Genomic DNA, 12,722 nt, shown 5'->3' with positions numbered 1-12,722 from the left:
CTCGGATCTCGCTGCTGCTGCTGCTGGTGGTGGTGGTAGTGGGAGTGAGGAGGAAGAAGCGGCGCGGCATGATGCGTTTAGTGAGGAGGGAGCAGCGGTGAAGGGGAGAGGAGAGAGAGGGAAAGGAGGAGGAGGGAGGGCAAATCCGTCATTGTTTGATGAGGACTAAAATTTAGCCCAGGGATCCAAACACCCCAGCAAAACTAAATTTTAGGGGCTAAATTTTAGGAGCTAAATTTTAGTCCGTGAACTTTGGATCCAAACACCACCTTAGTGTCCGGCAAGGTCACACATGAGCGTACATGCATCGATGACCCGAAAAACTCGGAACGCAGGGGTGTTTGGATTTGAGGTGCTAAATTTTATGAGGGTCACATCGAATGTTCGGACGCTAATTAGGAGGACTAAATATGAGCTAATTATAAAACTAACTGCAGAACTCCTATACTAATTCGCGAGATGAATCTATTAAGCATAATTAATCCATAATTATCAAATGGTTACTGTAGCACCACATTGTCAAATCATAGACTAATTAGGCTTAATAGATTCGTCTCGCGAATTAGACTCCATCTGTGCAATTAGTTTTATAATTAGACTATATTTAATACTCCTAATTAGTATCCAAATATCCGATGTGACAGGTACTCAAGTTTAGAAGTTTTTATCCAAACACCCATGCAACCTCGTCGTGCCGATGATATGGGCAAGCTGAAACCGTTGACATCTTGAAACAAAAACTCCAGTTGAAATTCCAAGGCGGCAACCAGAACACGCACGCAGTTTCAAGTGTTTGGAATTTTATTAGGGTTCAAGAGGCAAAGCCTGTCAGTCTCTGAATTCAATCCACTACTTTGGGGCATCCATATTGTCAGTCTGCAAGATCGATAACGTCACTCTCACAACAAGAATGGACCAAATGGCACTGCAGAGTCAAAACAAAGAAACAAGAATGGACCTCTTATCTCTCTCTCTCATGAATGAATGTCTGATGACAACATCACCACCCAATCCTTGTCCAAGAATTCAAGTGCCGGCCTTCCATCTTTCTCTCTCTCTTTCTTTCTTCACCGCAGGCCCCAATCACTTTCAGATTCAGCCCCAGTTTTCAACTGGCAATTACATAAATCATAGGCACACGCCGGCTGCAGCAGGACAAAAATAGGCTACAAAATTACAAATATGCTTTCATACTCCGTCCCACATGTTTTAAAAAGCATAGCCCCTATCGGCCGGGAACCAAGAAAGCCTTAACAATTAGCAGGCTGCCTGCCTGCAAAGCTTTTCTGCTCTCTGAAACAGTCCACGTTACCAGCCAGCAACGGCACCGGATACACTTGGAACGAATCAATGATTGGTTTCAGGTAAACACAGCTGCACATATGGTCTCTACTCTATCTTAGGCCATGTTTAGTTGTTCCAAAACTCCCAACTTCGACACTATGCAAAAAGAAGATTCCCCATCACATCAAACTTGTGTTACATGTATGGAGTACTAAATGTAGACGAAATTAAAAACTAATTGTACAGTTTTGTTGTACTTTACGAGACGAATCTTTTGAGCCTAATTAGTCAATATTTGAACAATAATTCACAAATACAAACGAAACGCTACAGTGTGCTACAGGAATTTTGCACCTCCAAACTTTGGGTAACTAAACAAGGCCTTAGTAACCAGCCCAGCCGCTAAATCGGCAAAATGTTGCCACAACACCTGCTGCGGTTTTGACTTTCTGCTGTCTCAGGTAACCAAATCTTACCAAACAGAAACATCTGAAAAACAAGATAGAAACACAGAGCAAGAGCGTAATGCCTGTAAAATTTAGGGGAAAATAGGTTAAAACATAATGCCTATTATGCAGGACAACCTTCAGGCTCCATGTCTCATGTTTCATAACTCACAAGTCATCTGTGTTTTCGTGGGTATTATTAGGTAAAGATGTAGCGTGTATGTACAATTACTGCACCAAATATTTAGACGGTGCAAAGTGGGCACTGGCTTTAAGACAATTAAATACTAGATAGTTCCTAAGCAAACTCCACGAATTCCTTCAAAGACAGTATCCTCGACTCCTCGTCAGAACCTGCAGAGGGTGCAAATTTCTGTTGTTCATGATCTTGGTCTAACATGAGCAAATGATTGAAATTGACAGTAATTAAAATTCTCTTTCGCCTGCATGTGGACAAGTAATGCACGAGTTGCCCTACAATTGGTGAAATGATTACAGGACCCGTTTATACAAAACACTAACAAAGTTGGGGCCTGCAGATGCTGTTGCTATCATGTATTTGGGTCAACAAAGTAATGGCTACAAGCATAGCTTCAATGGGTCAACAAAAAGACAAATACATCCCGTTCCATCCTTATCCTACTACTCTCTTGCTGCGATCAGCACCAGAAGAAAATGGAACTTGTTCATTTTGCTTGTGAGCCATGCCTTTCTTTGTTGACAACTATCAACATTAAAGGCACCAAATCCTAATAGTCAAGCTTTTACTAGCAATAATGATTAGCTTAGCTGATAGCTTTCTGTAGTTACAATGGCAATCTTACAAGTGAGAAATTGTTTTTTTTTAATAGGGATGAAAAATTGTTCCTATTAAACAAATTGTTGTCAATTCCCAATCCATCATCATACATGACAACTACCAATTTGGTGCTACTAGATAATAATCTGCAAGCAGTCATATAAAGCAAGAATGAAGCTTCCTTAGGAGAGCCACACACGGTTCACTGCTCTAGGGCACATAAAATTAGACCCAACAAATATGTGGTCACTTTCCTCTTAGAGAAGGAAAACAGCATAACATTTTCTATAACTCTACCATTAATCTTTTGAGAGAATTCAACTGGGATTTACCTTAAGGAAGAGAAGAGCCTGCGGACTGCTTCAAAGATTTCATCTGCTGTACCCGTGGCATTTATCTGCATGCACGGTGGAACAATTATAATGTTAGAAATCCTATACCCTCAGGTTGACATACAGAGAAAAACATTCTACTACATATATGCCTGGTTTATGTCCTTTTTGCGGCAATTTAGTCACTTAATGTATGTAAGCCATGTTCCCCACATGACCACAATACAACTGCTCGTCTAGTACCAAACCAATCAGTCGATTTCACTTCTCCGACCAAAACATAGAAAGTAGAGGTTATGCAGCAACATAGATGTAAACAATGAAACCACACTGTATCTGCTTTATCTTTGTGTTTCAACAAAATGTCTTTTACGGTACACAATACTACCTTATACTACTGTTTGAAAAAGACTCGTATGTAAGGATCCGACGGTTGAGATTAATTGTATACTACTAAAACCTTAAGCTGTAGTATAGGTAGTATGCATGAGTAGTATATGTGGCCTAGGGGTATGATGGGAAAGATTGTAACAACCCTAGGTTAATTAAACCTTGATTAAGCCTAAGTGAAGCCATTAGAGCCTAAGTGAAGCCATTAGTAGCTAATTAGGCAAGTAAAAGGTCACTTTTGCCCCTCAAGAGCTTAAAGAGTGATTAGTCCCTAATTTAAAATATTACATAAGAACTTGAAATTTTGTCCAACTAAGAGTTGTAAAACTCACCATTTCTAACAACTTTTATTATTAGCATTTTGTTTGAAATTGAGCAAAAGAGGTTCAAAAACTCAAATTACAAATCAGTGGAAAATTAAGAAAAACATGAAAAACTCCAACTTTGCAGCCCTTTTTCTCAAAATTTCTAATGTAATAAGCTCAAGTCAAACCTTATATAAAAGTTTTAGTGCTACAAGTCCTTAACAACTTTGATTATTGGAGTTAGGCCAAAATCTGCACAAAAACTTTTCAAAAATGAGGTCAAAGTGGGCTAAAACGGTCAACTCTGCCAAAATCTGAAATTTTTGCTAAGTCTGAAACTTTCATGTTCTAGCAAAGTTTGAAGCCTCCTATCTCCCAATTCCTTTCGATTTTGACCCAACTCCTTTTGTAAAAGTTAAACCTGGATGCTAGGCCTACAAGTCTTAGAAAGACAAATTTTGAATGGCACCCCGCGAACCCGACCTTTTCCCTGCACCCCGCGAACTCCCCGCACCAGAGCGCGCCCGCGCCGCGACATCCCGCATGCCGCCCGCCCCGTGGCGCACCTTCACCAGCACCTCACCGCCGGCCAATCCACAACCGAGACCAAACAACTCGCCCGCCCAGCTGCCCAACCCAACGCCGACCCTATCCTCCCTCCGGCCAAGCATCTTCACTACCCAATGACGCGCCCTGCCGCACCTGCCAGGCACCAGCCACCGCCGCCTTCGCCCAAACGCCGGCCAGGACAGGATGTCTCGACGCCCAGCCTTGCCAATCGCTCCGCGCGGCAAAATCGCCTCTACATGCTCGGTTTTGCCCGCCCAATGGCCCCGAGCTCGCCTGCAGAGCCGCCGCCCTCCTCCGCCAATGGCGCCGCCGCCAATGGTGCCCTGGCCACCTGCCCGACGCTCCGTCTAGCCCCATCTGCAGTGCCTCGCCTCCGCTACACTCCCCACGCTATTTAAAGCCCCGCTGCCCCGCCCGAGCCCACCTTCCCCCGCTCGCCAAACCTCGCCGCGCCGCTACTCTGCTTCTCGCATGCTGCCGCGCTGCCCCGCCGTGGAACCCCCTGCTCCGCCCAGCCAAGCCCCTCGCCGCCACCCGTTTCAGCATCGCCGCACCACCCCGGAGCTCAAGTGCGCGCTTGTTGCCCTCCCGAAGGCCTGCCGTCGCTGGAACACCGCCGGACACCGCCATCACCGCCACGAGTCTTCCCAACGGCGTTCCGCCCCCGTCGAGCCTCCTCCACGCCCCGAACCTCGCCGAGCCTCCCCTGGTGAGTTAGAGCGCCTCCCCAGCCATTTCTCGCCCGCGATTAGGCCGGCCATCGCCGGAACTGTTCCCACCGCAGCACCCGCCATGAGGGCCTATTTGTGATTGGAAAAGCTTCGCAGGGGCCTTGTTGTAAATCGCGAGGGCTTGGTTGTGATTACTCAAAACTGATAAGGGCCTAGTTGTAAAGTCGCTCGGTATATTTGGATTTAAATTTCAGAAAAAGGGATAAACTTAGAAAATGCACCAAAAAACGTAGAAAATTCAGAAAAAATGCAAAACCAATTGTGTTAGACTCAGTGTGAGGTGTAGTTTCATAGAAAAATAAATTTGGCACATGTCACTGTTAGAAATAATGTTGTATGATTTATTTGTTGTTTAGCCCATTTAAATCATAGTAAATCACAGAGAAATGCAAAAATGATGAATCCAACTTTCAAGTATTTGTTTCAGAGAATGGAAGCTTAGAAAAATAAAATGGAGCCTAGTATAGAGGATTAAGGGGGCGTTTGGTTCCCTTTGCTTATTTTTAAGCAAGTGTCACATCAATGTTTAGATACTAATTAGGAGTATTAAACGTAGGCTATTTACAAAACCCATTACATAAGTGGAGGCTAAACAGCGAGACGAACCTATTAAGCCTAATTAATCCATCATTAGCAAATGTTTACTGTAGCAACACATTCTCAAATCATGGACTAATTAGGCTTAATAGATTCGTCTCGCCGTTTAGCCTCCACTTATGTAATGGATTTTGTAAATAGTCTACGTTTAATACTCCTAATTAGTATCTAAACATTCGATGTGACGGGTGCTTAAAAATAAGCAAACCAACCAATCCAGGCCTATGTCACTGTTTTAGTTGTATAACTAAAATCTAAGGATAAATTTATCTTTTTGCATAAAGTTTAATCCAGAGATGAGGAAAATATGAAACCACATGGAGTACACCAGTGATGAAGTGTAGTTCACAGGGAAAATATGAAACCTTGACTGAAACTTTATGATACATGTTTTTCTGTTTAGAGAAAAATAAATGCTAGTTATATATGGAAAATAGATGTCCTTCACTAAAAATCATGAGAAATTCACCCAAGAATGTGTCTCACTGCTGGAACCCACTGGTAAAATTTCACACCCAGATTCAATATAGATCTTGAGTTAAAAATAGTTAAGTGCATGCTACCTTAGGGTAATTAAACAATTTTAATTATTTTTTAGCACCTCCAATGGACCCCAAATCTTTACAGTAACTTAGTAATGACAAAGTTAAGTTGCTGGTAAATTTTCACCATCCCATGTTGCTGTTTGATTAGTGAAATAAAATTTGGAAGATGAACCGGTTAATTGAATAAAAGAAAACCATTAAGTACTATTAAGGTTAAATAGTAAATTGGAAGAGGTACAGAAGAATATTTAGAAATAGGATAACTTTCCGATCTAAAGTTTAATAAACTTAAGTTATATATGAACACAATCACTATCAAGATAAGCCGAGCTTTTAAAACATAAAATGTTTATTCTACGACAAAATTGAACTAAGTGTCGATCCAAGTTTGTTTAGTAGTATAATGAAGTTTACGTTACAATAATATATGAAATGCCATTCAGACTCTAGAACTTGCATCTTGAATCTTTGCACTTGCATATCGTGTAGAAGTGAATATCGCCGACAGTACGTACGAGCTCCACCCCGCGCAGGACGAGGAACAAGCCGCTGATCTGCATCACGTGGGAGTCGAGCCCGAGCAAGAGCAAGCCGAAGACCCACTAACCCCCGTCGAGTTTGAAGGCAAGCCCCGGAGCATGATTTCCTATCTTTAAATACTTGCAATACAATTGATTGCTTTGATTGCGCATTTACGTTCCAGAAGTTCATTGAAACCGTAGATGCATGAACGTAGTACCCCTTAGATATGAACACTAGTATATTAAGTCGAGTAGTTGCAATGCTTAATAGAACTCAGTAAAAGTCAAGTGATTGCCTGTCACTTGCAAGTTGTAGGAGTTGATTGGATTCCTTTTGTTACAACCATAAGGACGATGGACGAGGCCGGGCTTATGTTCGGTACTCGGTGGTTTGCCTCGTCTGCCTACATGAAATTGGACTAAGGTCAAGATGTGCTAGTGTTCGTGATCAAGTGTTTGAAGGTACTAATCTCATACCTAGTATGGGATGGGGGAAGCCTAATACCTGACTGAACCGGGACGTGAACGATTCGTTTCACTGTCTCTGGAAACTGAGTTTTCCCCTGGTGCGTCATGTGGTGACAAGTGCGGTCACAGTACAGCAGAGACCGGGACTGTGGAGCCTTGTACCAAGGGAAGTGGACCCGACACGTGCCTGGGGATCGATGGGGATGGCTGACAAGTGAAGCGACCATTCGTAGTGCGCGGATGTCGTGGGATTAGGTTCGCCATGCATGGTTAATAAATTCAAATCGATTCGTCTGCCTCTCACAGTTTGGAACTATTTGATCGCTATGCTACACTGAGTAAGAATGGAACTTGATGATGAGATTAATATTGATGCTTGTCATAAATTGCTTGGAAACTATGATTGCTTAGTATAGATGCTAACTTAGACTGGTAAATGAACGTAGAACCTGTGGCTAAAATTTTGAAAGTAAGGACCAACACTAGTCGCTTTTGGCAAAAACAAACCCTCCTAGCCAAAAAGCCTGCATGTCTAGGTGTTGGTAGAAGTAGTGACCACATGTCGATTAAGTCTTGTTGAGCGTAGTCGCTCAGCCTTGTTTGTAGCACATCTTTTCAGGTATTGAGAATGATTTCGCTGCAAGTGTTACTTGGCCTACCCAGCTCCCTTCAGGTTTGACGGTCGAGTGGGATCCCTCCTCAGACGGCGAAGACAGGGGTCATTGATGTCATGATCGGCTTCTTCATGATATCGTGCATCGACGTCTAGTTTCCGTTGCTTTATTTCTGCTGCTGAACACTCTGAAAACTATGTTTGAATTTCGAACTCTATGTTGTAATAAATCGATTTACTATGTTTAATCTGGATGGACTGTTGTAATCTCTGTAACCACTCACCTTCGTGTGAGCATTGCTTTTTCTCGATCCTGAGTTAAGTGGTTTATTGGATGAAATCCGATAGACGACCGAGTTGACTTGTTTAAAGTGCATGATCTTAGGCGACTTAAGTGTGCTTTAGTCAAGTTAATTTGGGCGGTTCCGCCACAAAGATGTGAAGTGGCATTATAATTTGCAAACGGTAGACAAATTCCCTTTCTTCCTCGTCTCTTCGTCTCGTGTACTGGCGGTGGCAACGGCGATGCGGACGTCCTCACGTGTGCCACGGCCAGCTGCGAGATGGCAGCAGGCTGCCCTCGCACGAGGATTGGCCACCGGCCAGGAGGGCGGCAATCGGCAACGAGCGGCGCGTGCCCGGGTCGGTGCGGCCAAATTGCAGGACGGCGTTGTGCGGCCCTCACGCGTGCTGTGGCCACCAGTTGCTCCTTGGACCCAGAACATTTCTCTCATGTTCTAACAGCATGGCTAACATGACTAATTTTTCAGAAATTTACTGACTACAATGTTGTGTAACGACTACCTGATAGTCTATGTTTATATCTTGTATTCAATTTCTCGCCAAAACCTCTTAAATGTGTTTTCTTTACTGAGCGCTGGGAGATCGACGAGCGCCACGGCGTGCGGAAAAAAATCCCCAAATAATATATGTTGTGCTAATTACAATTTTACCCATACCAAAAAACAGCCTATACTGCATACTACCACCTGGTAGTATTGCGCCCGTAAAAGAGCTCTTCAACAAATGCCACCATTTATGCTTAGCTAATCATATTCTTATTGAGTACACATACTGAGATTGGACAGATTCAGGGATACAGATAGAAATTTTATAGTAAGACAAAGAACACTGATATTAGACAGATTCAGGGATACAGATAGAAATCTTATAGTAAGACAAAGAAGCTTTATCATCCAACTTTGCAACAAAAGGAGTTAGAGCAATGTAATTAGAAGATACATAAGTTGTTCTGTTTGGATAGCTGTGTGCATAACAAAACAGTTTACTTACCTTGTGAACCTTTCCTCTAGAAGAGTAGTAGTCAACAACAGGAATATTCAAACTCTCAAACACTTTTAGACGCTTCTTAATTGTCTCGATGTTATCATCAACCCGCCCCTAAAAGGCATATGTGAGAAAATGACAAGATAACATAACAAAAGAAAGAGATCAACATAACTTAAGATTAAACTTAGTACACTCAGATTTGTATCATCATATTTTCAACAACCTCCAGTAGATTTCCGATAACTAATTATCGGATTTACAATCTTCCAGTTGTACTTTTGAGTTTTGCAAACCACCAGTGCACTTCCCTGAATAGCAATATCCTTCCTACCTTTACTTTAGCAACCACTAATATGTAATTTACATTTAAAATAAACATCAATATGTAGTTCAGGTTATGCGCCTAGGGGAACGTGATTCCTCACACTATACCGTAGCAAAGTCATGCTTTCTTTGAGCAAATATCAGTCTAGAGTTCAACAATGAAGTGTGGAGACTAACCTGGTTACGGCCTAGAAGGCGTTTAACCATCTCATCCTCAGGACAGTCAAAGAAAACCACAATGTCTGGTTCTGTTCCAACCTGAAAGATTTTGTAAACCACAATGTCAGAATTCAGAACAGGTATGATGCAGTATTCATTTACATAAATATGGAGCAAAAAACAAACTCAGGTGACACGCTGATCTTCTTAATAACAGACTGCAACATCACTAATTGATGTAAGTACTCCAAAAGAGTGCATGAGTCTCAAGCATCACAAAGTGATTTGTACAATTGTGATCATCAGCTTATTGCATAAGAGACACCAGCATGGATACAGATGTCAAAAGAGTAAAGACATGTCTGCTTAAATTATTAAATTCAGTGAACAGCTCTAAATAGCAGAAAAGGTGTATCCATGTGAAGTATTGGCAAACAAAATTCAATCAGAACTGATGAATTGAACCACATGGAGCTTGTAATTGTTTATTATCCACAGTAAGTAAGGAATCCTGAACTATCAATGCAACGCAGTGGTCAAAAAATTGAGGACTTACAATTCTTTCAAAGGCGATTCTGTTTTCCTCACACCTTGGGAAGCCATCAATAAGAACCTTATCGGCATTGCTCGTTTCCATAGCTTTTCTGATGAGTTCCACAGTTATCTCTGACGAGACAATCCTCCCTTCCTTAATGATGTCTAGGATCAACTGCCTGAAGTGTAACCATGCGTAACAATGAAGCAATGTACTGAAATCTTTTGCACAGGGAAGGCCGAAGGCATAAAAAGATTTACCAGGAGATCATATGACAAGATACTATTACCCTTTCTCACTGCCAGACGCTATTTCGTGGCGTAGAAGGTCGCCAGCGCTCAAATGGGTAAACCCGAAATCCGAAGCGATCTTACTGCATTGTGTTCCTTTGCCACTCCCAGGACCCCCTATTGGCAGGAATTGATTGATGAATCATGTGACAGCATCGAACCAACCAGAGATAAACTTGTATTAGCATCGATTTGACATTTGCGGAGTTTAAGTCTGCTAAGTATGTCTATAGTAAATATGGGTGTGGGAATTACACACCATATATGTGGGGACAAAAGTGCATGTAAAGTACGCGAAGTAAGAGCTTCATCTCAGGAAAAGAAGAAAAGGGGGAACTTTACCTAAGACAAAAGCAACGAACGGCTTCCGGGAATGGCCACCATCACTTCCCTGGAGAAAGAAGAGATCCCAGTGAGTCGATTACTCACACGCGAGGAGCAGCTCATGCTGCAGCAGCAAATAGTAATGCATATGTTTGAGAGTCAACACAAACAAACTTACAGCTTGGGACGTGAAGAGCCTGGCAAGACGATTGAGCGCAAGAGGTTCCTGCAGCATACAGATCCGAGAACCATAAGTGTGGAGGGGACGGCGGGGTGAGGCACGGACGAGACCTTCGCCGGAATGCGCGAGGGGCGGCCGAAGGAAAAAAAAAACAGAGAGAGTGGGGATGTTTACCTCGCTGGGGAGGAGGTGGTGGCGGCGGCTCTGGCAAGAAGAGGCGGCTGTGGAGGAGGACGACGGCGGGGATCGGAGAAGGAGCACGCCCAGCCGCCTCCGCCACATCTCCCCGCAGCGCACGCGCTATCAGAGGCCTTCTTCCCCTTCCTCCCACCGATCGATGGAGTTCGGCGCTGGCTTGGCGTCTCCTTCCTTCCGCTTTTTGCTCAGTTCCGCTTCTGTTCTTGCCTCTCTTTTTCAGCTCCGAGCCCACGGTTCGTCTGCGGCCCATTAGCCTCATCTCAAGTCCCCTTGTCCTTCTCGTTTTTCTCGTTCAAACTACAAGGCCCATGAGTATTTTTTAAAAATATTCCAAACTTCCTCCGTTCAAACATACACACCCTTTGGAACTTCTCTATTTTTTCTATTTTTTTAGAAATATATTCTCAGTGCTCTTCTAATTTCTACATTTTTGTGTCCAATGCACTCAAAAATTGAAAAAAAAATATTATAGCATCATGCAAAAATATATTTAACAACATGGAAAATTGTAAATAACTTTTAATTATATGCCTATTTGTCATCGTTCCAAGATTTTTTCGACCTAGATATTCGCAGTTCCAAAATATCAGCTCGAAATATCTTGGAGCTGGAGCTGCGAGCACACTGAAGACATTCAATTTGAGTTTTTTTATTATTTAAGATTAAACACATGTCTATAAATCATTTTATTTTATCTTACAAACTCCAAATCCTACTTGGATCACGAATCTAGAGCCGTGTCACACATGTCATATGTGATATTTTGAAAACTCTAGAGCTAATCTTATAAACCATGACCAAACAATTTGCATAAAAATTAACCATTCCTATCGAATTGCAATTCTTCAACATCCATAGTGGAATTAGTGATTTTCTTTTCTCCTGGGTGATTGTGAAAAGAATCATGTTAAAATATTTTTTTAATAAATATGTTCTGCATTTATTAACAAGAGAAAAATCATGTTAGAATATTTTCCTAATAGAAATGTTGGCAAGAGAATCGCTATGGAAATAATGTTTTTTACTCCAAATAAGTGTCACTGGGCTGTTTAGGTTAAATTATATTACTCATCGTTATCTTGCAACCAAATATCTGTTAATATTTTGTAATCTTACTAGATATGTGCTCGTGCATTCCCACGAGAACAGAAAAATATTCAATTCAACTGAAATAGCATGTAAAAACATAGTATTTTGTGACAAAACTACAGTGATATTTGGTAATGCGAATATCCAATCTACAAGTGCTATTATTCGGGCTATGGCTCTTCGCGTTGAATGCTGGTCTATTTATAGCTTGGTCGCTTGTTTACAGATAAGGTGCTACAGTGGGCCCTCATGTTCACGTCAAGATTCTCTCAATTCAATAAAGTTGCGCAGTTTTCACGTGATGTTTGCCCTAACCTCAATAATAGCTTACAGAAATCTTGCAGTTGCTCGGATGGTGCAGTATTTGTGGACAAGCATCTTTGTCGTGTCTCTATCGTTGCACCAGTCCTTATATTTAAAGAGCTGGGTGCGTACTTTTGGTTGGCGGGCCTCCGTGCCCGCGCCTATCCTTGTGCTCGGGCACTAGGATCTGCTTGAGGGATCAACTTTTTCTTCTTTGACTATTGGACCGATTATCTTAATTGCTTCAATGCTCGGGGGCTACTCCTATGGAGTGTGTCTTGCGATACTCTCCATATCCTTCGCTTCAATTTGTTGGATGCCCGACTTCCATCGACTCAGCACTCATCTTCGCTCTGCGCGTTGGCTCTGCGTTCGCTTGGATTTCTTCTTTTTTAAGCACTGCACAACCTCTCCGTCACCATGACGCC

General features: G+C 42.3%; 1 protein-coding gene across 1 annotated transcript; it reads right to left on the bottom strand.

Moving 5' to 3' along the window:
• Positions 1-1,801: 1,801 nt before the first annotated feature.
• LOC117864994 (UMP-CMP kinase 2) lies at positions 1,802-11,095 on the bottom strand. The gene is made up of 9 exons (XM_034749056.2): positions 10,879-11,095; positions 10,702-10,749; positions 10,542-10,590; positions 10,199-10,316; positions 9,931-10,087; positions 9,393-9,473; positions 8,895-9,002; positions 2,862-2,926; positions 1,802-2,084 (listed from the first exon to the last, which is right to left on the bottom strand). The coding sequence occupies exons 1-9, from the start codon at positions 10,984-10,986 to the stop codon at positions 2,078-2,080; spliced, it is 741 nt and encodes a 246-aa protein (XP_034604947.1). The 5' UTR covers positions 10,987-11,095; the 3' UTR covers positions 1,802-2,077.
• Positions 11,096-12,722: the final 1,627 nt, after the last annotated feature.

The sequence above is a fragment of the Setaria viridis genome, chromosome 7 (assembly GCF_005286985.2).
Source record: "Setaria viridis chromosome 7, Setaria_viridis_v4.0, whole genome shotgun sequence".
Taxonomy (NCBI): Eukaryota; Viridiplantae; Streptophyta; class Magnoliopsida; order Poales; family Poaceae; genus Setaria; species Setaria viridis.
Note: the sequence above shows the minus strand (reverse complement) of the source record. Positions and strands in the feature narration are given on the sequence as shown.